This window comes from Eucyclogobius newberryi, unplaced genomic scaffold (assembly GCF_026437365.1).
Source record: "Eucyclogobius newberryi isolate DKJ021-1_F unplaced genomic scaffold, fEucNew1.0.hap1 SCAF_8, whole genome shotgun sequence".
Lineage (NCBI taxonomy): Eukaryota > Metazoa > Chordata > Actinopteri > Gobiiformes > Gobiidae > Eucyclogobius > Eucyclogobius newberryi.
In genome coordinates, this window is record NW_027316500.1 from 17803124 (window position 1) to 17830434 (window position 27311).

General features: G+C 37.1%; 2 protein-coding genes across 9 annotated transcripts in view; one reads left to right on the plus strand and one right to left on the minus strand.

Moving 5' to 3' along the window:
- ccdc88ab (coiled-coil domain containing 88Ab) overlaps positions 1-18409 on the minus strand; it is a 47283-nt gene extending 28874 nt beyond the window's left edge. For 5 of the 8 annotated variants that reach the window (XM_072436409.1, XM_072436407.1, XM_072436408.1 and 2 more), the window contains exons 1-3: positions 18036-18409; positions 17813-17913; positions 9713-9821 (exon numbers count right to left, since the gene is read on the minus strand). In XM_072436409.1, the coding sequence (XP_072292510.1) occupies positions 9713-9821; positions 17813-17913; positions 18036-18098 (273 nt within the window). In that variant the 5' untranslated portion in view covers positions 18099-18409. The remainder of the gene's footprint in view (positions 1-9712; positions 9822-17812; positions 17914-18035) is intronic. The other 3 variants (XM_072436413.1, XM_072436411.1, XM_072436410.1) reach the window with 1 other exon arrangement.
- A 3471-nt stretch (positions 18410-21880) lies between these two features.
- On the plus strand, positions 21881-27289 carry pnpt1 (polyribonucleotide nucleotidyltransferase 1, mitochondrial). Its single transcript, XM_072436729.1, has 28 exons — positions 21881-22104; positions 22185-22245; positions 22356-22430; positions 22549-22654; positions 22723-22772; positions 22841-22904; positions 22975-23022; positions 23089-23202; positions 23313-23499; positions 23599-23650; positions 23723-23780; positions 23852-23948; positions 24037-24139; positions 24266-24336; positions 24408-24444; positions 24522-24588; positions 24662-24751; positions 24814-24867; positions 24968-25077; positions 25152-25223; positions 25308-25371; positions 25453-25536; positions 25623-25706; positions 25794-25900; positions 25970-26025; positions 26115-26193; positions 26265-26312; positions 26903-27289. Exons 1-28 carry the CDS (start codon positions 21986-21988, stop codon positions 27071-27073), a joined length of 2328 nt encoding a protein of 775 aa, XP_072292830.1. The 5' UTR covers positions 21881-21985; the 3' UTR covers positions 27074-27289.
- The last annotated feature ends 22 nt before the right edge of the window (positions 27290-27311 follow it).

The following is a 27311-nucleotide window of genomic DNA, read 5'->3' on the forward strand; positions in this document are numbered from 1 at the left end:
TGTCCTTTAAATTCATTCATCCTTAAACCGTACCTGCACAAATTTGAAGGGAAGGTTATAAAGACGACAAAAATAGCGCAGAGGAAAAAACTAAAACTTAAAAAATACTAGACTAAATAATTGGAATTTAATCGAGATCAAGATTCAGAAGTCAATCCTCTGTTTGTAAAAGTATTTTAGTAGAATACAGACTTGAAGAAATTAAGCTATTTTTGATGATACATTTTCACGGATTAAAATCTTGTTTATGATAATAAAATCAGTACTGAAAGACATTTTTTTAGCAAACATTTTATTGAGATGGATCTGAGGATTTGTTTTTAAGTACTTTATATGCTGCATCACAATGGAAAAAACAAGATCAGATCAAGATAGAAGATCTGATTATGCCCCATCAGAACTAATATAATAATATAACATAATAATACAATAGAATATGATGTGATGGTACTGAAAAAACAACTAGTATTTTGTGTTGTATTGTCCAAGAAAGAGTTATTGCATCAAACATAAAAATAAAAAGACTACTTTTCCTCAATATCAAGTTTAAAATGTTAGCATTGTGACACCAGTCGAAGAAACAAACAATAGAAAAGTTGATAAAGAAACGCTGAGGGCTGAGCTGCTGCTTTGATCTGATCACTTCTCCCTCCAGGCACGCAGCCCTGACATGGCGCTCCATCATTCACCCTCCTCCCCCTTTCCTTCCTCTACATCACTACATTATTGATTCCAGCAGGATGCAGAGTCCCTCAATACGGCCTCATCTTCCATCCCACAGCGACACTTGGATTGATAGATCATGAGGACGGTGGTTAAGAAAGAGGTATGTCAAATACAGGCAAATGTACACACTTCACTTTGTCTCTTTGGGCTTCAAGTCATAATCATCATCTATTTATTTAAAATTCTGCAAAAAACAATACAATTTGGCAACATCTTGAAATATTGACAGATACAATCTAGACAAGCATCACCATACAACCCAAGAGAAAAATCCCAATTATTATCTTCAGGCAAATTTGAATCACAAGACAACAGACCAAATCATAAATTCTAAAAGCAACTTTATGAATACTACCATTTAGCAGATATTAGACTTGTTTTACCATTCTAAAAAGGCGTGTTGGCGGGTTTGTCACTCTACATTCAAGTTGTGTATACTCTAATAGCAATTTTAACACAATATATTTTTATTATGTCTGCAATATCATTTAGTATCCTAACACTAGTGCGCAATATAAGCGAGGGCCCGTCCTTAAAATATATGACACAAAAATGCACATCAAATCGAGATTTTGTGAAAGATATTTCAGACAAATGCGAGTAAAGATGGGCAATATATTGTATATATTGTTATTAAGATATGCAAATATATAATATTAAGTATGATGTTTACTGCGTGAAAAATGCTACAAAAAAGTGAACATTTTAAAAAGTTACGTTAACTTTCAAATAATAAGGTGAGATCCCAGTTTTGCGATTCATTTTAATATTTTATGCTTTTGACATTTCACCCTTGTCTAATAATTAAACTTCAACTAACACATTTGTTTTGATTAACATAATAGAATATGAATATTATTAATATAAGTCAAATTTGTATGATGATTTTGTCATACAAAGATAACTGCTCTATTGTTTACAACCATCCACTGACAGAAATGCTTACTGCGGACAACAGAAATTTGGCTGAACCGTTGTCGCCTGGAGAAGGGCTCCGGCGTTCCTCCTACACACTGTGCCACTGCGGCGCTGAATGTCAAGGGCGAGACAGCTCATCCCTTACAGTAGATACAGCTGGGAGCTAAATTGGGGTCAGTGTGGAGGTTATAAGGCTGCAGTGTTTTAACCTCACAAACACTTGGACTGTTAAAACACACACCTCTCTCTGTACAAGTCTTTCCCATCCTTCCACCAAAGCGATAGTTCCGCTGCTGGCGTGGTTGTAACAGGGGGCTAATTGTGCGTTCGCCTTTGCATGTGCTGCTGAACCCTGAAAGCTTGAATCACACCCATTCTGCAGAACTAGAGGGTTACCATAGAAACCACGCGAGGGGTTTATCTTCCCAAACCTCACCAGTCCGACACGCACGGTAATGCATGTACAAAAAAAAGCGCATAGCCTCACACATACTGTACTCTCACACGTTGTTTGCACATACACACGGCGTCTCTCCAGGGTTCAGCACTGCGGACTTCTCTACCGCTGAAAAACTGCACAGATTATCGTCATGAAGGGTTATTTCCACTAACAATAGGAAGAGGCATGCTTCCCGTTTCTCTCAGAGTCAGTACACAGACACTAAATGATAAACATACTGTAAAATGTCTATAACTGTCACCCACGGTTCCTCTCCATTGTTCTCAAATGTGTTAGAACTCAATCAGGTCAAATGCAACAGGACTTCGACTTCCATTTCCACTGCATGGGATCCAGTTTAATCAAGCCGTACTGGGCCAATAATTATACATAAAAAACACCACATGTTAGTAAGAGGATTTGTTTTGAGAGGATGTGAATGTGATTTAGAGCTGCGTCCTAAAACCTCTGCACATAGCATGTTGTGGAGTTTGTGTTAATGGAGATAACATGGAGTCAATTACTAAATTAACAGACATATATTCCAATGATCGATTAGTTTTGATATTATGCATTTTTTCAGTTCTACTGATTAGAGTTGTACGATATTGGAAATGGTTGTGCTCTGCAATATTGATATTATTGCATTATTTGACTACGGCTGCAAGATTAACTGCAATCAAATCAAAATTGCAATTTGAATCGACGCAATTAGTAAACCGCAAACGCTGCACTTTTTGAAAACCTAAGATTTCCAAAGCAAATTATCCTGCTTAGATCTGTACAAATATACATGTGATTATTTTTTCGTTTGCCAGTTCAGGTCTTTTTCAGCCTCTTTGTCACTTCTACAGGACGTGCTGAAAATGTGAGCTTTAAACAAATTATCCTATTATTAAAACATAAATTGCAAATCTAATCCCAATTGCAATATTAAAATATTCATCCCAAATCGTGTCGCCCTATTTGAATTCAGTGAATTCAGTTATATTAGAACAAATACCAGTATGTCTATGCATAAAGGTATTACGGTTGTCAAACTGTCAAAATAAAAACTAAAGCTGGGGTACCAGAATTTTTGTTTTGGTAAAAGGAGCACTTTGTAACAAATACCAGCTGCAGACAGCGCACAGTGGTGTCATTTTAAGTTAAATTATTGTCAACCACAAAATAAGAGCCGAAAGCAGAACTCTGGTTGTGCTTGGGTGGTCCAGTCCAGTTTCACTTTCACAGTTTGATGAATATTGATAACTGCATTAGCCAATAGTGCAAAATCAATAGTTTTGCAATATGTTGTGCAGTCCTACTACTGATCATGAAAATAATTGGATGACAAAATCATCAAAAGTCGGTGCCAATGAGTCCCTCCCTAACAAAGATCACAAGTGAACTTTCAGACGTAAATGACAGCAGGGTCAAAAGCCACACCTAACAGTTGCTGCGGTGAACAGCAGTGGAGTCTCGTGTCTGACAGATGGACAGATCATCTCCGACACAAGGAGGAGGAGAAAATGAACCATTACTGCACTGTTCCTTTTGTTCAACCAGTGTTATCTATCGTTTCTACAAAAGCCTTAACGAGTTGATCCTGCTGCTCGGCTCAAAGGTGGAGGCAGGTGGGCTGGGGAGGTCCTGAGTGCCCCTTAACATTACCCCAGGCACCACTTCATACATACAAACACTTACAAGCACATACAGTAAGAGACTACACAATATACGGCTCCCTTGATGAAGCCTAAAATCAATATCAATCAATAATTGACTAACCCTTTTGGAAAGTCATTTTTGGATCAGTTATAATTCAACAGTAACCGATGATAAAAGCTTATTTTTCAATTTAGAAATATGGTTCATGTTTATTTAATTTATTTATTTGCCTTTTTGCATTTTTTTTATTTATCGAAAAACACAAAACATAGAACATGAACAGAGAGCACTACAAAAAATATAATTATAATGACACAAATAACGGCGGACATAAGTCAAGTACTGGTCCCATTTTGTCCGGTCCATGTTTATTTCTAAACATTGTGTTTAACAATATTACAATGTAGTTTTACAGTTTTGAGAGGAGAAGTGAAAAGTCAACTTGTCAAATAAGTTTCAAAACTCCTGGCCTATAGAAACATTGTTATCTTGTATTTCAGGTTTGAATAATAAATCCTGCGCGCTCTACCCTGCTGTTGTTGTTGGAAAAGAGGAACCATGTATCAGGCTTCCTTTTCATGCATCTGTGAGTCACTTTGAAAAGAACTCCTGCTGCATCATGAGGGAACCTGTGAAACATGTGAAAACTATCCTAAACACTGCTTCCTGTTCACTTTATCAAACTCCAGCATTTGGGGTTATGGGCTTCTAATATAGAAGTCTACTAACTGAGAGCGTACAGTACAGCTCCCTCGATTCATGTTGTTACAAGTAGATGTGGGCAGATTATATCAATACAAATGATATCATGAATGTTGTTTTGAAGATATGCACAATTTGAATATCAAGTCTATCATTTGTAGTAAAAAATGCTACAAAAAGAGCTGGTAAAGCTAAAAATAAGGGTCTAAAGTGATATTTCTACACTAGAGTTAGTAATCTTACAGACATTTCACATTTGTCTGATAATTAAACCTCAACTAATACATTTAAAGACATGTTATAACACATTTCTGTTGGATAGATATAATAGTCTGACGATCATTACGGGTTACTCCCCAAAAATAATTCGATTCCTTTGTCAATATCATGCACTATGATGTAAAAGTAGTGAAATAAAAAACGACCGGTAAATCAGTCATCTTGACAATCTTCATAAGAAATTACATTTGTTCCCAAGCCATCTGGACAAAAAACAACATTTGACAAAAGTGCTCACACCATTTATTCCTCAATTGGTGTAGGTGAACAACAGCATGTGAGCGTGCATGACTAAAGACTGTCAGCTCGCAGTCACAGAACAGGCACGTGTCCCATAAAGTCATGCGAACCTCACGAACGCAAGAGGAAACAAATAAAAAATGTACATGGCAAATGTGACTCACTTAATGAAAAGCTATAAAATTAATCAGAGCCTGAAAGCAAAGTTGTGTAAAGATCTCTGCATTTGAGGCTGTTGGCATAAGAAAATACACTTCAAGCTGACTAGCAATGTGTCACAATTTAAAAAAAATAAAAACAGAAAACAGAGCAGCTTTGTGTAGATTTTGGTCAACAAGGAAGGAAATGATCAACCCCCCATTTCTCACGCACGCAAGACACAGCCAACAAAAAAAAAAAAAACAGTCAGAAAAGGTTACATGTTGTTGTTTAAATCTATGGACAACCCTCTGACCACAGTGTAATGGGCAGCAGAAATGTTCAATGTGCTAAAACAGAGCGGTTATAGCACAGAGGGGCTCAGATGCTAAAGATGCCAGGGAAAGCCAAAGTAACTGGGGAGGTATGAATGGTGGCCTCTGTTAGCGTTAGAGTCAAAACACAGCACTTTATACCACACCCCGAGAAAAATGCCAGGCAAATGAGGACAGACACGGCTTTATTTAATGTTTTGCAAGTCATGGTTAAAGTTCAAAAGGAGGAACTAACAGAGAAAATTATGAAAGAAGAATCACAGCAGAATCAGACCAAAAAAATCAAAACTCAATAAAAAAACATCACAAAAAAAAGTGATTGTTATATGTAAATATCAATCTTCAATTTGAACATGATTAATTCAAGTCCAGGTAATTTTTGAAATATGAAACATTTTCAGTAGAAAAGCAGATCTTTACTGGTTACTGGTCAGCATTACTTTGCTCAGAAGTAAAAGACCAAGGCCACTAAATTAAACAGAAGCCAGGATCACATTTTGCCTGATCATTGAGAGAGAAATCTAGATTTTCCAGTGGACTTTGGTGTTTGGAATACAATAAGTAACCGAAAAAGTAATATTCTATTGGACTCACTGACTGAAGGGTATTCACGCAAAAAGGGTGAAAGCTTAAACGTTATAGCTCAATCGTCCCATGTGGTCACAGCTCTTCACTGATCTATACACCATACTGGGAAATCAAAGCTGGTCTGGACATAGTAAATTACACCTACACAATCTCCACAGCACGAAACCATAAATTAGAAAATTTACTCATGTTACAATAAGTACTACAGTGTAAAAAAACAGCAACAAAAAACACCATTTGATTATTTATGCAGATTTGCTTTATACAATTACTGTGACATTTACAGGTTGATTTGCAGCTTCTTAAGAATCTTAAGAAGGTCTTAAGAATAATATATGTTCACTTGCAATATGGTGCCCCCATTTTAAACTACACTGCAAATCCCATCACTTATAAAAGGTGTCTATATGCACCAAATGGAACGCAATGGGGCTTGTAAAGCTCGTACAACAATTTAATGAAGAAAGTGCTGAGCGGTACAGTTACCTAAAGACCTGCTAAGCCCATTAGTTGGGGTCTGGGTCTGTTTCCCTCCAGATGGTCACGGAAATGGGAGACGAGTAAGCGAAGTTACCACAAGAAGAGAACGCCACATCAATAGTATTTCATAAAAGATCCACAAAGGGACTATTTTTGGCAAAATTAATAGGGCAGTTTGGTTTATTAATATTCCCCATATTTTGGTAACTGCCCAATATACGAGGCTTTTTTCAAGAGCAATATGGAAAATATCTGATTAGTGAGAAGAGCAATTGTTAAATAAAACTACCAGTAATTATAATTTGTAATGCCAGAGCTTTTTGCCTCTGCTTACCCATTTTGGCAATGGTTTCTTGTTCTACTTATGTTCAGCATTGTTTTATAAGCTGCTCAATCCAAATGTTTTAAATATATTGTGGACCTGATTTAGAATATTGATACAGCCATCTACAAAGATTTTTTCAGGCCTCAACTGCATGACAAATATTGGATATCGGTATTGGCTGGGAAAAAAAGAAACAAATCCGACGTTCCCTCACACTAGTCAAAACACAAACTTGAGACTGTTGCAATGAAACTCAAGCAGTCTACTTTCAAATGCTCACTTGTAATGATCAATGGCTATTTAAGACCCTCAGAGGGCAACCAGAGGGCAGCCAACTGGTGACTGTGGGGAGGGTCATTCTGCAGGTGGTCTTCTCTGGTCCTCAACAAAAGGACTCGGCCAGGGATAAACAGACAGGATTAACAAAACACAGTCTAGGAACAAGAGTGGCATTGTTGCGTTATTGCCCTATTCACATAAACATTAGATTGTGCATTTGACCAAGTAGCGTTTGAAAAACCTCACGCAGTTTGGCAAGTCAGACCTTTGTGACCAGTGCCAGTCTGGTTAATGCCGCCATCATCTCATCATCCACTGACCGATCACCGCTTAACCTTGGGCTCACACCAACTCTCTGACAGATCATTCGCCCAGCCATTTGAACCAACTACGATGAGCCTGTACAACCGTTTCATTCTATCCAGTCAGAGGATTTACGGGATAGTAAGTAGTGAGGCAAAAAAAAAATCATGGTTTAATTAATAAGGTTCAGAAATATTGTGACGATTCAGAACCGTTCAAAATGTGGAGGGAGAAAATGACAGTGATAGAACAGTTTTGGAACATCTATTACTACAGTTATACGTTTTGCTTTTCTTCTTAAATCTGACCTTTTCCTCCTGACAGATTTTATTGACAATATATTAAAAAGGAACTCTCAAGTTTTTCAAGTTCAAGCTAAAATTCAAAGGAAAGCTAGATTTGATGAAATGGGCCTATTCTGCTCATCACTGATCTACAGTTTCAGATACATAAAGGAAGAAAAAGAATAGTAGTAGAGAACATGTACAATTCAACTATCTCACATTTTTCTTAATGTTTTAATGTTTTAATGAGTAACCCTTCATCTTGGCCTGAGCACAAGCCCTGAAGATATGGGTCAGAGTTCTAAGTGGAAGTGTGGGAAATCTCGGTCTTTGTCAGCAAACTGCCTGGCCATCTCAGACTGAACTAGACAGAATGACTCATGCTTAATTCACCGGGATTACACTTTGTCAACAGTACAAAATAATGCATGCAATTATAAACTTGTGCGTTCTTGCAAAAAGACAAGTCAATTAGTGAATATTCTACATTTTGCACACAATTCGGTTATACAAAAAAAAAAAAAAAAACTGCCATTAATTGAATGAGCAAAAATCAGATATAGAAAGAATTGAGCATCAAGAATTATTGTTATGGAACTCTATTTTGGCATTGAGGAAGAGGCTTGATACTCGGTACTGATGTCGATACCACAATGATAGCAAGCAATGCCCCTTTAAAAAGTACAGTCTATTGTCTTAAACACAAAGACATAGTATAGAAAATTGTCTTTGACGTGTTTCAAAAATACATTCATTTAGTCAACTGCAGATTTAAAAATATTAATAAATAAATACATAGGCTATAGTGACTAGGTCTAATTTAAAAGTGCAATAGGGACAAATGAGTTCTTATATTTTTCTGGGCCTTTGGAACTTCATACAGTCGTCCTGATGGGTCCAGCTGTGATGGTTTTAGCCCTCCTTTCAGTGTCAGAGAGGTTTTTCCTGTCATTTTGTTTGCTTGCTCAATAACTATGGTAATAATAATGGTAACTCATGTATACTCACTTATACTAGTTCTGATAAAGTTCAAGACCATTCTAAAACTGTTCAGTAAAAGGTCAAATCTTGTCCTGTTTTTGTGATTTAATTTTTTTGTATTATATTGATAATTAAGTAAAATGAGTATCTAGTTTCCATACTATATTTATAGTGTAGTATAGGTATAGTATTAGTATCTGACAGAGGAAGTCTAAGTGAAGTGAAGATGAGGTTTCACTGAGACATAAAACTAGTACTGATCAGATTAAGTTGTGATTGACATGATAACATATGTTTCCTAAAGTATGTGCAAACAGTGAGAAAGTAAAAGTATGGTACAAAGAGGCTCTCACAAAAGCATGTAAAATTGATGGGATTTTTGCCACAGGAGTTCATCTGAGAAAAATGTTGCCCAAACATTGAGTGAACAACAAATTAATGAGAGCAGCAAAGGAGAGTCAGAGCCACATATGGGACTGCATCATGGAAGTATCACCTCTCAGTGTTTTACTCAGCATCTGGAAGGAGTCACTGGACCACATCACACACACAGCCACACGTCATTCTCTACTTACATGTACTGCACAAGCCTGCATTTCATTGTCAATGTAGCACTGCTTTTTGGAACTATGACTTCTCAAAAGATATAACTCACCAGCGCTAACCCAATTTATCCAAGCCAAAAGTAAACAGAGAAAAATAATCTTAAAATAATTTTTCACATGTGACAATTTCATCTCGCAGGATCTTGTGGCATAAGATCTTGTCCCATTGCTGAGAGCTAAATAGTTTGTTAACTTCAGCAATTTATCTTTTACATTGTTTTTTATCGTGGAAAAAAAATCTAAACACTTTCAATTAACTTTGCCATAAGGAAACTAAACAATTGACACATTTAAACAATTATTTTGGGATATTTGGTAACTAATTGAGACAAGTAGCTAGATCAAGTTTGGTTATGGCTGACATCTTTACAGCTAAATTCTACAAATGTGTGTTGTGTTTTACAAGTCACATTTTCCAGTAGTGGGTAAACAATAAACCTTACCTGATAAAAGGCTTTGATCTGCCTGATAAGAATGGACAGATTCTGGATCCTAAGCGTCGAGTCGTTGTTCACTTTCTTGTTGGTCCTTTGCACTGTAGCCTTGGGATTTCTGAAAAACACAGATATTTTCATTACAAAAGATGCAATGTATATGAATCAAAAAAAGATTACCGGTATAATAATTTCCAGACACCGAGGTGCAAATGAACATGATTCAAGTTTCTCAGTTTGACACAATATTGACTGTGTAGATTAGGGTTTTGGTCTAAGTTGTTCACATCAGAGTGACAGGGGACCCTATAGTTTACATAAGGGCAAAGGGATGTCTTTATTTACACAGATGGAACCTTTAGGGAAAACTGAGCAATAAATTCCTCCTGAATACTTTTATTGCTTGGAAATTTCCCTTTTTTTTACATTCTTATAAGAAGTATATGTTTAATTGCCTTGTGCCTCAGGGGCATAGAAGGAGAATGCATGAAGAGCAATGTTATCACGGGTGTCAACTTGTTTGAGGGAGTCTCATAGACATTCCTCTCACACAGAGTACCACATGCTCAGGCGCTCTTATCACATACAAACAAAGATCGCATTTGCATATTTTAAGATTAAATACATACTTTTGCATAAATATCCAACAGCACCCTTGCAAACTGAAAAGCTAACCGAACAGTCAAAACATGTGCCTGCTTTGTGGAATGCATAACATTTCGGCTAAACAGAGGTCATGAGAACACCACAAAGATTCCAGTTATGTTTCAGTTACTTATTATGGTAGCAAAAGAGAGTATAATTTTAGACTTTTGCAAGAATTCTATGTAAATAATGAGTGAATGTGAACACCAAGCTTCAGACGTAAACATGAATTGTAGCCTTTGATATCTACATATGCTTCAGGGAAGTTGACCTCCAAACCAGCAGACTTCAGACTGACTGGGATCTGTAGGGTTTAAGTGGGTTTAGTTTGATAAAGAAAAGACATGTGCTCTGGGGTGCACCATTTGCGAGTAGGGTATTGAGCGTCAGTTTATAATAAGAAAAATGAAAAAGGTGGATCAAAATATAGCTTTTGTGAGATTTCTGCAACATGCTACAGAATAAATTACAAAAAGGGCAACAAAACATAGCTTCAACCATAGAAAATACTAAAACATTTACAATCCAATTAATAATTAACGGACAAATGTTGCAATGTGCAAAAAGAACACTGTAGCTAACATCTAGCTAACAGTACAGAAGCTCAATTTGCTACATAAAACACCTTTAACACATGGCGGCGCAGACTGATACTGGCTGGCATTTGAGAGGATAATGTTTTCTACAAAGATCAAAGCTTGTACGTTCCATGACCTATATAAGGGGGTCAACCTGCACCAAGATGGGGGGAGGAGAGTCACATGCCTGTACATCTGTGAAATCATGCATACGTGTTCATGACTGCATCTGGACACTTGTCTGGAAATGTATGATGCTACTATATTATGATGTATTTTCATGTAAGCCCTCAATATGACATAACATGTTTTTATTCCATTCCTTTCCTTGAACTGGTGAAGAGGAGAAAAGGTGAAGGACTCTGCTTTTCAAGGACATGCAGTTCAGTTGATGGTCACTTGGGACTCCAGTTGAATGACATAGACCTAATTACAATGCCTCACTCTCTTCCTATAGGATAGATAAATGTAATGGCAAAAAGCATTGTGTCTGGCTGCACAGTGGATGTGTTAATTAGCCTTCTCACCCTCCGCCCTCACAATCGGCCTAATCAAGGCGACACACTGCTGCTTTTAATGCAGGTCTAAATGAATGGCCACATGCCTCCGTCATCCCCCGCACACACACACACACGACTCAACCCCTTTCAACAGCCATGGTAGGGGGTCCATTTAACCCTTAATTAAAAAGCACTGTAGATGTTCTAATCCCATCAGAGAGAGAAGGGCAATGTGGTGTCGAAGGTGCGTGACATAGAAAGACGAGTGGATGACACTTATGTGGAACTCCATCCACATTCTCAGTGTGCAATATGTGGCCATAAAAAACACATTCAAACATATTTCCCTGGCTCATAACGCATGCACTGGGCCATCTCCCCCTCCCGCCTGCTTTTACACCAATGATTGCGATAATATGCAAGGGGATTCCAGATATGCCCCCTACCTGGTCATGCTGATACAGTAGTATTAGGACTTAAACTGGACAAATAGTATTAAAAAACAGACTGCAGTCTGCAAGTTGTCCAGACAGCAAGTCGATAATCCGCAACATCAGTGCCGTCAATAGCCTCTGTGTAGTCTTACTATGTTGAAGCCTGGCGGCCATCGCGCTTTCCACTCTCATCTGCGAGCTCTGATTGGCTGCGTGGGTTGGAGAGCAGCGGTAGCCTATATCTGACAGCCTACATTAAAGTCAGCTTGGGCATTCACGCACATGCCCGGCCGCACTCACACACACTCTGGCCTGGGTAGGATCACAAAGAGAAATACAGGCCACGTGTTACAGATAGAGCCAATAAGCCACACAGGCCAAACATCGGAGTGTGCCTGGAGTCTCTGTGCAATGAGGGGATGAGCGCTTATTAGGGAGATTTTGGGATATGCTGCGACAACCTAATTACAAATCTTGATGGGGAGTCAACAGCAATTTCCATATAAAATGTTTTACTGCATAATTAGCAAAGCGCAATAAAATACATCCTCACTGGGGTGACGACTGCACTTTCTATAATGTGTACAGAGGTAATGATGTGAATTAAACCTTAGTGCAACTTGCTAGCAAAAAACAAGATTGGTAGTTGCAATATAGTCGATTGAAGCCAAGGGAAGTGTGTGTAGCTCAGAAATTGAAAAGGGAACTAATGTAGGATGTCTATAAAAGCTATAGGCCAAACAATTAAGGATGGTCCATTAGACCATATAAAGACCGTATTGGAAAATATCGGTCAAGATTTTAATATTTAAAGCAAGATCCATAGAGGTTTGTTAAGTTATAATGAAGTGCAAATAAATGATTAAAGTGACTGAAATGTTGCGACTGAAACCTACAGCCATCTTATTGTCAAAATATTAAGATTAAACCAATGTCGGGAGAAACATTACCAATACCAATATTGGATAACAGATATTTCACCAAATTCCAATCCAAATGATGTTTAATCAAAATGGACGCAGAATGATGATAGAGATAGAAACAAACTCACCCACTACTTTTTGGCTCACTACAAATTTTCATCTTTCAGTCAAAATATATTCCAACAAATTCACAGTTTATGAAGATTGTGAGAAAAGCTTAATTGACAATGAGATATATTGACTAAGATATATTGTATACATTCTAAAAAGATAAAACTATCAATTCCAACCAAACCTATGTAGCATTGTTCTTAGTTTAGTCATATCCACTGTGCCCCTCATTTGTGCCTCTCATGAGAGCAGGAGTATACAAACAGAGCAGTAAAAGTGTGACTAGTGGTATTTGGTTCCCATCGGCCAGTTTCCTTGTCCTGGCTTTTTCACAGCCTTGTTTCTCTCCTGCTTTTGTCTCAGGCTCTTTCTTCAGGGCCTCTTCCCATTCCTCTGCCTCTGTATCCATAGGGACCTAGGCTAAACTTATTATTGCCACTTGGCTGGAAGCGACCTGACCACTGTCTTATATGGACTTCACTGAGCCCTTTCTAAAAACATCAGAGACAACAAATTCAACATGTAAAAGGGCCAGTATGCATGTCATTGGCTACCGCAATCTGAACATGTGAATGACACAGCAGTGACCACAGCTGCCCATTTTACTAATGAATAACTTTAACCTGCATTTTCAAGATATTTATCATCAATGTTACACCATGGTTTGTCAAATCCTCTTTTCCGATTGGTTCAAAAGTGTAAGTATAGCAATGGCAAACATAACCATGAGTCAAAGGTAGGGGCCACCTAAATTGAGAACGTAAAACAAAATTACTCATCATACTCTAGAAAATGTTGTTTTCACATAATGCTACAAAATGATCAGCCAGTGTGAAACTTTTTTTTTTTTAAATATAAGCACATATTGAACTCAGAAACTCACTGTGCTCTGACATGTAGTAAATTACATATTTTTTCTAAAAGGAATAAATTGACAATTCATTCTCAAACCTCCAGCAAACTCATACTATGCATTCTCCTTCCTCAGAACCAGAAAAGGTTTATTGCCATTGCCAATGAACAAAATTCACAAACTTGCTTTGGTGATTCTGTGCAACATAAAATAAATGAACAATGATAAAACAAGATATGTAAATTAAAAAAGGGCATGCATTAAAGATTTTTTTTTTTTTTTTTAAATAGAATTATTATGTACACAAAATGTACAATTAAATTTACATATGTAGTGCAGAAAGTGAACAGTGCAGTGAGTGATTAAATTATTGTGTTAGGTGTTTTAGAAGTGTTCATGAGTCCAACGGCAGAGGGAAAGAAACTGTTCTTGTGGCGGGAGGTTCTGGTCCGGATGGACCGTAGCCTCCTGCCTGAGGGGAGTGGCCTCCTGCCTGAGGGGAGTGGCTCACACATTTACACACACATTTAAATCCTTCACAATCATCAAAAAATAATGAGTTGACTAATTAAAATTGTTGACTAAAACAGCATTGACCAATTAATTGACTAAACAACTAAAGGCTTACAGCCCTAAAAGGTTGACTTTAATGAAATCGTTATAAGCATTGTAATTCCTCTGGGATTTGGTGTGTCCTTGGGTTCAATGTGGAGTGCTCCACGTTAACACAACCTTATTAAGATCATACTCTCTGAAGGCCACAGCTGCTGCTTCCTGTTGTTCATATACATCTTTGCCTGGTCAAAATATCCATGGTAAAAAGCAAAAGACTGCATGCTCACATAGCCTCTGAATGCTCTCATCATCTGGGCCTGGAATCTCAAACATCTCTATAGCCAACAAGGACTAAACAAAGTCAACACAGACTCAAAACAAGGGCAGAATCTCCTCTGGTGAAAAGAGCAGGGACACAGTAATGAGATGCTACTAGATTCCATGTTTCCATGTACCGATTAAAAGTTAACTCAAAGAGAATACCCAAAAAGGTTAATGTTTGTGCATGTTTAAGCTTCATAAATCATTTTCATCTAGTAGTGCATTACCTTATGCTTTTTATCATCTGCTGAGAAGCCAATTTTGTCATTACAAGGACGTGATGACAGCAGCATTGTAGACTGCATCCTGTGAGTGTGTGCTTACACAGCTGAGCCAGTAGCCTTGGCAGAGGCATAGCACGGTGCTATGCCTTTGTGTTCTAACAGAATATGATGTATCATATTCTGAATAGCAATCGACAAACCAATAATTGAACCAAACAGTTCTCCCAAATAAAATGCCAACGACCCAGCATGCACCTCCATCCAGGGCAGAGGGGCAGAACATCTAATGGGACACTTGGGCTCACGGTTGCCACGTGGAGAGCGATTTGGTGTGACAGCTCTGAAGAGGAGATCTAATTGGCAAGGTTATGTCACTGTACACGGGGTATAATAGGGAGGGGCAGTACCATCTGGGTTTCAGTAAACCGTTAAATAATCCTGGGGTCTTCTGTGTTTCTCAACATTGCCAGTCTGTCTGCCATCATGCCCCATGGTCCGTGCCAGAGAGAGATATTTCCAGAACAACAGACGTATGTATGGGTTTCAGCCAGATTTTGTGAGGACCTTCCTCCAGTCAAACAATATAATATTTTGAAGAGCGCTATTGCTATGACAATGGCCTTTCATTGTCATGCCATATCTTTCAAAGCAGCAAGACGTCCTAATGCCTGAAACCCATGAATCGGCAGAATTGCTTTTACAATTTTGTTTTTTTTGTATTTAGATTTCAATTCTTCGAGTCACTGATTTTTCTTTATATATGAAACCCTAACCCTTTTTATATATATATATATATATATATATATATATATATATATATATATATATATATATATATATATATATATATATATATATATATATATATATATATATATATATATATATATATATATATATATATATATGAAAAAATATAAAAATATATATATATATATATATATATATATATTTTTATATTTTTTCAAACTGTTAAAACAAGGGTGTTGGCGTTGACTCTCAGATTAGATGGGACAGTCAATTGTAGGGTTGTCACGATACTAAAATCAAACTCAAACCTGATTTCAAGACCAACAATGATAAATAAAACAATGGACTATAATTTTTTCAAACTAAATAACTTTTAATGCTAGAACTGATAAAGCTCGAGATAATTCTAAAAAAGGTTCAGGAAAGGTCACATTTTTTCCTGTTTATGTATGTATGTATGTATTATCTTATATTGTATTATATTATATATTGTATTTGCACAAATGAGTATCTAGTTTTGATATTTCAGTATTGATTAGCATCTGATTTTCGATACTTTCAACTCTAGTCAATTGTCCGGAATTAGAGATACAGGCAGAATGAGTTTGTTTGGGTGAGCCAAAAAGTTGAGCCTGGGTTGTTCTAGTATACACGGTGCATGCAACCCTGTCCAGTACAGTCATCCCATTGCTAATAAAGACAGTAAAACAGTATAATAATTAAAAAAATAATTGTTGAATGAAAAGAACTGGTGTATTAATAATCAACCAGACTTCCACGGGAACTAGAGAAATGTATGAAAATTATACTGCGTGTGCACAGTGTGACATAATGAAGTGAAAGTTGAGACAAAGAGCATGAAGGTCTTGCCGCCTCACAGCCTCCTTTAATACTGTAGGTCCTCTGTGTGGGTGTGTGCCTGGGCAAGACAGCCATCAACAGCTGCATGACTCCAAAACCAAACACAAGCGCGCAACGAACCAACCGACACACACACGCACGCACACAGACACACACACACACACAGACTGCACAATGACTGGCAATCCCCAACATCCTGTCAGGCGACCGCTGGGGCAGCTCATTCTGGCCCCATGCTGGTCGCTCCATACTGTACCACTCCACTCACTCACAGTCCTACACAAGATCCCTGTCTGAGCCTTTACTTTTATTTGCAGACAGAAATCCTATTAAATTCCAAGCCGAGAACATCACAGCCAGAGTGGTGAAGTTGCTGTAAGTCTTAAATGCAACAGCTGCAAAGGACATTTTCCAGCTTCAATTAGTCTTTTTCCATTTCGCAGTATGTTCCCATGATGTATTTTGGGCTAGGTTAAGCCCTGCAGTAGCTATACAGTTTTTTTGCTGCACACTACTGCCAGTTTTAGCATATTGAATTTAGATCCATCCATTATCCAGCATTGTTTCTTGTATAATATACATCCTGTTGTATCCTTCAGGAGTGGTTGAATGTGACAATCTTATGACAGACGGCACATGTCACAAATACTGACAGTGTAGTTTGTGGCATTGGTGGAAAATCTATGGGAAAAGAGCACGCTGGATTCAGACAAAGGAAACTCCTCCATCATCATTTTAAACTCTTCCAATGTTATATAAAGAATCAAGATGAATAATATCAAGCGTGTCATCTCCCTGTTCTTCACACATAGAGCGGTCTTGCCTGCTTAACAAATGTGTCTAGTCTAATCCCCAGCACAGGAGGAAAAGTGAGTGGTGCAGCTCAAGGGGCGGGGTGTCGTGGAGTCTGCTGCAGTTGACAGTTAGAACAGATTGGAAACATACACACACACATACACACACACACACACATACACACACACACACACATACACACACACACACACATACACATACACACACACAACAAAAAATCCAAATAAAATGGCTGCTTTTTGAAGCACAAGGACAAATTGTAGGACTTCACAGATCCCAAGTGGCAATTTTCCACAATTTGTGAACTTGAATTGGCCCCGTTACAAGGTTTACCCGGTTACATTGTACTTTTTTACATTCACTTTGTCCTCCATTTCCAACCATTGGTACACACTATGTAAAGAAAGCAATGCCTTTTTCCCTATAGCAATAAGAATGTACTCTTCCATACAGTTGGAAGTGTTTGTGGGTTAATAGGTCAAGATTTTGTTATGATTAATAGCACATGTCTAGTGTATAAAAGAGTCTAATTACTTACATCTCCAGCATGATCTGGTTCAGGTAAATCCCATCCACTAATTCAATATATTCCGACAATTTGGTGCCATCTGTCACTGTCAGCTGCCCCACAGTCTTCACCTGAAAATAGATGGCACAATTCAAATGAGTGTTGAAAAAAAGAGTCAGCAATCCTTACAACGGTGCATTCACGAGTTAAGAGGGTGTTAAATGCACTTTATAGAAGCTAATTATGGGCTTACCCAGCAGACAAGGGGTGAGAGCATAAACTGCTCCAGCAAAGGGGTAAAAACCTCGTTTTCCATTTTTTCCAGTGCAGCTGATGTGGAAAATGTGCTCTGATTTGAAAAGATAAAGGGTTGATTGTTTAGTCTTCACTCCTCTTTGAATCCATGAACGCGATGGTCATTTTGGCAAACAGCCCCAGAAAGAAGCGTCTCCGTAGAAAGGTTTGAGAAGTAGTAAATCCACGTTCCTTTGGACGCTCTCCAGTGGATTAAATATTTGGGTGGCTCTGTCTAGCGCGCAGACAGGGCAGAGAATCACATTTTAGTCAATGGGAGGATCTAAAAGTAGTCCCACGGCTTGAACTTATTTTTTCCCCACAAATAGAAATGACTAGACACAGTTCATGGGGATCTTTTACTAAGGTGTAGTTCACTGGATCACTGAAATTGCCGGCAAAAAGACAAGATTTGAACAATCGCGGGCTTATCCTGAATCAAATCACACCAGTGCCATCTCAAAATAAACGTAAGTATCCATGTCGAAATATTCAGATGTGCATAGTCCATGTGCAGGGTAAATTGTGTTGATTAAAGGTCTTTGTAGCCGGCTGCGGTGCGTCCTCGTTGCCTCAGTTCAAATGGTGCAGACTGAAGAGGAGGAGGCAGGATGACTGGAGGACACGGAGGACCGCCTCTGCCTCCGCCTCCCATCAGCCAGAAAATAGGACAATCATCACAGCATCCTGGCGCTGTGTGAGCTGGGGAAAGAAACATTTAATATATATATAAGATGTTGGTAGCTATATGACCAAATAGGACAATCATCACAGCATCCTGGCGCTGTGTGAGCTGGGGAAAGAAACATTTAATATATATATAAGATGTTGGTAGCTATATGACCAAATAGGACAATCATCACAGCATCCTGGCGCTGTGTGAGCTGGGGAAAGAAACATTTAATATATATATAAGATGTTGGTAGCTATATGACCAAATAGGACAATCATCACAGCATCCTGGCGCTGTGTGAGCTGGGGAAAGAAACATTTAATATATATATAAGATGTTGGTAGCTATATGACCAAATAGGACAATCATCACAGCATCCTGGCGCTGTGTGAGCTGGGGAAAGAAACATTTAATATATATATAAGATGTTGGTAGCTATATGACCAAATAGGACAATCATCACAGCATCCTGGCGCTGTGTGAGCTGGGGAAAGAAACATTTAATATATATATATAAGATGTTGGGAACTATATGAACAATTAGAACAATATGTGCAATACCTATTATGTGAATTATCTCTGGTACTATTTAATGAAGTGAATTTACTTTACATTTATTCTTAACTATAAGCTGAAGCTATAGCCACTTATTTTATATGATATTATAACAAAATTATGTCACTTATGTCTATTTATTCTGTCCATATTCCATACACAACCATAGTCATAACCAACTATTGTACATACGTTTTAGCCTTACATTTTTATCTTGCTTATCTGTCCTGTTCTTGAATTGTGCGTTGCAACACTCTAATAAAGGTTGTCTTATCTTTATTTATAAGGAAAATGTCGGGGTTAATTGTTTATAGGTGAAATTTGAGGATTTGTGTCCATTCATTTAGATTTTGTTTTTTGTTTTCACATTAAACTTACTTTGTAGGTTAGACATAGCTATCAATCCTAAATCACAATATTTCCATGACCTTGTTCTATTCAGTTCAATTCAATTTGATTTATTTTTGTAAAGCCTAATCACAACAGCAGCAACATAGTTGATTCAACCAACAGAAAGTCTGCAAATCAAACAACAAAGCAGTTTGAAATTAACTGTTGTGTTGGTCAATAAAAAGGAATGTGCTCAGTGTCAGTGCAGCCAACATGAAGAAATGATTCATGAGGTCCACCAATGGATTTAAATGCAATCTTGAACATGCAAATATGAGGCACAGTGGTATTTAGCCAAGGCCTATAGTTCTTGATATCATACAAGTCCTGAATGACTGAGAAATGTCAGAGACTGCCCTAAATAATACTGGCTTTTTCAAAAAAGTAGACTTGTTCTTCTCCCAAGTCTGTAGGCCACTTGGCAATTTGGCTTGTGGCACTCAGTCGATTGGTTAAAGATTACTTCCCTTAATAAGAGGCATATAGGTTAAAAAAGATTAATAGGGTCATCCTTAAGGCCACAAATAAGTTATGCTGTCCAATAGCAGGTTAAAACATTGACACAATGTACCCTTCTCAAGACACAGGTTTTAGGGTTTTAAAAAAAGCACATACAAAAAATACAGCATTTCATCCACATAATCTACATTATGTCAGTTGTGGTACTACAGCTTGGGGCCATTGCCTGCAGTTATCTGACAATACTGTACTTGTTATGGCTTGTTTTTCAGCTCAACATGTTTGAAACAAGAACTGCATGAGGGTAAGCTTGGAAAATTAGGGATTGAGTTAATTTATTTACACTAAGTAAGTAAAAAATTCAACAAAAATAAAACAGAAAATCTATTTTTGATGTCCAACTGTTATATATTGTCATCATTTTCAGTTGAACACAGATATCCTGACTTGTTCATAATTCCTTGATTGCCTTTGCATTTGACTCAAAAGCCACCGCAGCATTCCCTGAAAAACACTCATGTTGGCAAAAGCACTGCAGGAATTTTAACTGCCTTTTAGTGTGAGTCAGGGATAACTCATTGTAGTGAGTGTCCTTTTTTGAGAAAAGTACATTATAATATTTATTTTCATTTAATACTGAATATTAACACATGGAATGTAAGACTTGCAAATACTAGAGACTGATCAGCTTGATGCTGAAAGACTGTATGTCTTTCAACATAACCATGTTGTTAAGTGTCGGTATAATCCCTCATTCATCCAGGAATGTTCCATTGAAGAAAAAGATTCAGTTGTTGTCATATGGACTCTGTTTTTAAAAAAACAAGATGTTTCGACTCTCATCCAAGAGTCATTCTCAATCTAGTCTGAGAACTCAGATATGTATCATGCTCTTGAGTTAAATATAAGACAGGCTATTATCATTAGGTCCTGCCAGGTGGGTAGGGCCTACTCAGAGTAGGATAAATACTTCTCAGACTAGATCCATAGATTGAGAAAAACTCTTGATTGAAAGTCGAAAGTATTTGTTTTTCTAGAAACAGTTTCCAGATGACTACATCTGAAGCTTTTTCAACATGTTTCTATGTCTTTTTGCTATTTGTGTGTTAATATCTAAAAGGCTCTGAATCTCCAAAAGTGTTTAATCTCACACAGAAAATATAGGTGTCTGTTTATTAGGACATTTTATTGTTTGAAATGGGCTTTTCCTTCTTTATAGGCATATAGCTAGAAGCAAATAAATGTAAATGGAAAATTATTCGGCATATCAGTCTAACATCAATTAAGACTGGGCCATACAAGGATGCTGCAGTGTCTGCCCTATCACACTGGTCCATTACACAATAATTAAAGTAAGTAAGTAAGTAAGGTTTTACTCTACTTTTTTTTCTTTAGGGAAAATTCTGGTCCAACCTGTAAAACATGAACATAAATGTTAAATTATTATTGTTATTATTTTATCTTTTTTTAAGGATCAGCTTAATACAAACTGTTACAAACTGATAAATTCAATTCTAAGAAAGCAGTGACATCTAGTGGCATTTTATATATATCTAAATATAAGCGTTGTTTAAGCCTGTATAAATTGGTCTGTATTAAAAACAAATAAACAAATATTTAACGTTCACTAATGTGGACTGTTTTATGAAATAAAAATGTAAAAATCAAACTCATCGCTTTGACTTTGGTGAACACATGGGCGAACAACATGACGTACTTCCGGACATGTGACGTACTGTCATGGCAGCCCCTGCATGTGAAACGAAACTCTGAAAGCTCTCACAGGGGGTACCGTTTTTCAAAGAATCCTGGCCTACTAAATAATAGCACCTATGAGATACTTACTTAGACTGGGGCCTTCGTTTGGCCGTGCTTATGCCCGGTTATGTCACCAGAGTGTGTATGGCAGCAACTCACATCACAGAAGCACCACTGTGAACCTTGGTGAAAAGTGAGTATATTGTGCTTTGCAGTTACACATCTGCAGTGTTCATTATGTCTCCCTATTAACTACATTTATTCTTATTGTAGAAAGCTTGAGATCTCCTCTGGTAGATTTGCCAGATTTGCTGATGGTTCTGCTGTTGTACAGGTAAAACTAACTCAGTGGAATAAAACCATGATGCAGAATAAATGAATATGACCTTGACTAGTGCATACATAGCATTGCCTTTCATAACATTTACCTTTGTCCAATAACAGCTTGGAGATACCTCTGTAATGGTGACAGCTGTGAGCAAAATCAAGCCATCTCCATCTCAGTTTATGCCTCTTGTGGTATGTTGTATTTCTGTCACTAGTAAGCTACTAATTAAACATACATTGACTCAATACTATTAGTTTAATCTGATTCTGAATCTGATCTAACATTTATACTCTTTTCTCACACGTACAGGTAGACTACAGACAGAAAGCAGCGGCTGCAGGAAGAATCCCCACTAACTATTTGAGACGAGAACTTGGAACTACAGATAATGAAATCCTGACCAGTAGATTAATAGGTAGGATATTGGTATTTGAAGGGATTTGTCTTGAATTTAAATATCTTATCAATTCCTTTATCTTTCAGATCGCTCCATTAGACCACTCTTCCCTCCTGGTTACTTTTATGATACACAGGTGAGCTTTATTTTTTTCTATTAATATAAGTTTCTATAAGATAGTTAATCAATCATTTTAATTTTAAGATCCTCTGCAATCTTCTGGCTGTTGATGGTGTAAATGACCCTGATGTGCTGGCTATAAATGGAGGTAAGTTGTTTTAAATTATATATCATGTGTGTGAACAAAGATCTACTGTACTTACTAATCCGTCTTGAAGCTTCTGCGGCTTTGGCGTTGTCTGACATCCCATGGCATGGGCCAATTGGTGAGAAAAAACAAAACATGGTTTCTACGAATTCTCTTTTGTATTGAGTTTAGCTTTTGTTTGTAGGTGCTGTGCGAATAGGCATGATTGACGGCGAGTTACTGGTAAACCCGACACGGGCAGAGATGACTTCCAGCACTCTTAACCTTATTGTGGCTGCAGCTCCGAGCAGTCAAGTAGGTATGATGCATTTGTGAGTCTTTTAAAAATGAATACTTGAAATGTATTTAACTAACAGCTAAACAGAATTCATGCTGGTTTTGCGAAACTTTTCTTTCCTTGTGTCTCAGTGATGATTGAGGCATCAGCGGAGAATGTCCTGCAACAGGACTTTTGCCATGCTGTGAAAGTTGGAGTTAAACACTCTCAGCAGATCATTCAGGCAATTCAACAGATGGCACGAGAGCAGAAGGTCTCCAAACGGGTTCCTCTTAAAGTCTTCTCTGTACCAGACGAGATGGTGGAAAAAGTGCGACAGTAAGATTGTCTTCTACTAAATAACCACGACATTTGACAAAGTTATATGTGAATGGGAAACAATTTTACAACCTCACAACTATATCATATATTTTGTAGAGTTTCATCAGAAAGGATTTCTGCTGTTTTTAGAGACCATGGCCATGATAAGGTACAACACCAACATTTTGTTATGAATAGTTTGAATACATAATATATGTATTTTTCCACAAATATTTTTTAGATTTCTAGGGATGAAACCATTAACAAAATCCGACTTGAGACAGAGGAGATTCTAAAGGGTACATATCACGCACTTTTTATCAGTAAAACTATTAATTATCTGTAATATGACACTTCTCTTCTTTTATAGAAAAGTTTCCTCAAGCAGAGCCATTTGAAATAATAGAATCATTTAATGTTGTAAGCAAAGAAGTTTTTCGCAATTTGATTTTGAATGAATATCAGAGGTGGGTTGTATTCTACTAGGCACCATATTTTATTTCCTCAAAGAAATCATTTACTTAATTGAAATATGTCTCTCTTTTTCTCCCCAAGGTGTGATGGGAGAAGTTTGACTGCTGTAAGAAAAATCTCTTGTGATGTTGACCTGTTTCAACCACTTCATGGTTCTTCTTTATTCCAAAGAGGCCAAACACAAGTATGGTGAACTTAGAGATGCTCTTCATGATTGTATCTTACTTTGTAATACAGTTTTCTAAATCCAGATATATTTACCTTTTGTATACAGCAATATTTAAGGGGATTCTTTCCTGTTTTACTCTAGGTTCTGTGTAGTGTCACTTTTGATTCCTTAGAATCCAGTGTTAAACCTGACCTCATCACTACAGCCCTAAGGTATATTTACTGTATATATAATTATTTATATAGACACATGTTTTATTGTATGTTTTTTTATATAACTGTAGTGGCGTTAAAGATAAGAATTTTATGCTCCATTATGAGGTAAGTCACGTCAAATGCTCAGTTTTTTTTTCTACTAATCATTAGAAAAAAATATATTTTAATTGAACATTTTACAGTTTCCACCATATGCAACAAATGAGATTGGGAGGACTGGAGGGCTCAACAGAAGAGAGCTCGGCCATGGTTTGTGTATTTTGTTGCAAGTATCATATCATGACACTATACGAAGGGAAAAAGTCTTTACTATTATTTTCAGGCGCCCTGGCTGAGAAATCTTTACGTCCAATAATTCCTAAAGACTTCCCCTTCACAATTAGAGTTACAGCTGAGGTTCTCGAGTCCAATGGTAAGTGTTCAAACATTTTTCTCAACAAAATTAAGACATATTTAGTGTCTGTACTGTTTCAGGGTCATCATCTATGGCGTCGGCATGTGGGGGTAGCCTAGCTTTGATGGATGCAGGTATTTCATATTTTAAAAGCTTTTTTTCCACTACAAATAATACTGTATATGAATTTTAAGTTAACTGAGAAAAGTGTAACACAAAACAAAAATTTCCCAGGTGTTCCAATTTCGTCTGCTGTGGCCGGTGTAGCCATTGGGCTAATATCAACACCTAGCCCAAACAACGCCTCTGAAATCGATGACTACCGATTACTAACAGATATACTTGTACGCTAAGTTTTTTACACACACATTAACTGTCTGATAGTACACTTACGCTTAAAGGATTGTTATCTTGACAGGGGATAGAGGATTACCTTGGAGACATGGACTTTAAACTTGCTGGAACAAACAAAGGCATCACTGCCTTACAGGTATTTAACATCATTTTTGATGCAAAGATTTCAACCACACATTTTCTAACTGGATTCTAAAATTTCCTTGTTTTAAATCTCAAGGCAGATGTAAAAATTCCGGGGCTGCCTCTTAAAGTGGTAATGGAGGCAATCCAGCAAGCAACAGGTTGACTGAATTGTCACAATTTAGCACTGTATTTTGTTATCACAATGTTTAATAAGTGTAATAATTGTATATGTTTTGCAGTGGCAAAGAGGGAAATCTTGGGAATAATGAACAAATGTATTGCCAAACCGAGGGAGAAAAGGAAAGACAATGGGCCTGTTGTTGGTATGCATTTGGGTGACATACTGTAGCACAAATTGAACACTGATAAGGTGTACTCAACATCCATAATTGTCACAATGTATCTCTAGAAAATGTGAGAGTGCCTGTCTCCAGAAGAGCTAGATTTGTTGGTCCAGGAGGATATAACCTTCGTAGGCTGCAAGCTCGAACAGGTATTTTACAAATTAAAGATTTTTTTTTATTTTTGAAGATGTTAAAGATAACAAAGTCATTGTCATCGTCTTGTTTGCGATGTTTAGGTGTCACAATAAGTCAAATGGATGAAGAGACATTTTCAGTATTTGCTCCAACACCAGGCGCGATGCACGAAGCCCAAGTTTTCATCAGTGAAATCTGCAAAGATGATGTAAACCACTTGAATAAGCTTTAGACTTTGCGTGAAATTCTCATTGTTTATTGGCTCATTTTGTTTTAGCAAGAACAGATATTGGAGTTTGGGGCTGTCTACACTGCCACCATCACTGAAATAAGGTAACAATCCACAAACAAAACATCAAGGCCATGGTGTTAATGTGAATAATTTCTCAATGTTTCTACAATGAACATGTTATCTACTTCAGGGACATTGGTGTCATGGTAAAACTCTATCCAAATATGAGTGCTGTTTTACTTCACAACTCACAATTGGATCACAAACGGGTAAGCAAATTTGTCCTTTTCTATTCCGCATAAATTGTTATGCACAATTTTTTTTTTATCTGGTGTTTCAGATAAAGCATCCAAGTGCTTTGGGGCTCGAGGTGGGACAACAGATCCAGGTATTCCTTAATAAACTTATTACAAGTTTTTTTTTTTTTTATTATACATTTAAATTTAATTAAATTAAATAATTTTTTTTAATGGGATAGTTTCTGTGGTTTATATTTTGCATCGTTTTACCTCTGTATCTACCTGCGTTGCATCAATGAAATTTCCCCATGTGGGACAATAAAGGAATATCTTATCTTATCTTATCTTACATCAGTCAAGTTGTTGTGAAGAAAATGAAGGTAGCATTAAGTTCTAAAAGGAAAGCCCTTTATGCATATCATCAATAAACAGAATTCCATATGCACAAGGCGCAATAAAGGTGTTGCCAAGTATTTGTAAAACAATAACTATTGTGTAAATCAAACAAGCGTTGGTCCTTGTTTACAATATTGTTGCTAAGTAACAGTTATAGAATTACCTGTACATATGTCACATCTGCTGCTCATATCCAACCAGGAAGTAAAAAGGATACATTTCAGCAAAAGCCTTTTGCAACATTGTCAATAAAAATATGATTTAGTGAAGTTATCAATTTAATCTGCCATATGCACTTACTTAACTATTAAAAGCACACAATAATAATTCTTCCCTGTAACAGGTCAAGTATTTTGGACGAGACCCCACAGATGGCAGAATGAGGCTTTCTCGCAAGGTCCTTCAGTCTCCTGCTGCAACTGTTGTCAAAACACTGAGTGAAAAACAAAGTATCTCAATGGAAACTAGCAATAGTTCCAATTTATCACAAAATAACTCCAAAATAAGCAGTTGATTTTTAACCACGCTGGATTGTACATCAAAAACTGTGGCCTACTTTGCGGAATATGTAAGTTCTTATTGTCTAAGTGTTGGAGAACGGCAAGATGTATATGACAAAACTGTTTGTAATACATTTCATCTTACAATATTGCAGTGTATCAGTTGTTTTAATGGATACATATTATGTTTGTGTTATTTGTAAATAAAACTATCCATCTATTTACAAGTATTTGTTTTGTTTTATCAGTGTG

What these genes read in the sequence shown, in the direction of transcription:
- pnpt1 (XM_072436729.1), top strand. Translation starts at nt 21,986, where the DNA reads ATGAGATACTTACTTAGACTGGGGCCTTCGTTTGGCCGTGCTTATGCC. An exon ending in ATGGTTCTGCTGTTGTACAG is followed by an intron (nt 22,246 to 22,355) that starts GTAAAACTAACT and finishes GTCCAATAACAG; the next exon opens with CTTGGAGATACCTCTGTAAT. An exon ending in CCTAGCTTTGATGGATGCAG is followed by an intron (nt 24,868 to 24,967) that starts GTATTTCATATT and finishes AAAATTTCCCAG; the next exon opens with GTGTTCCAATTTCGTCTGCT.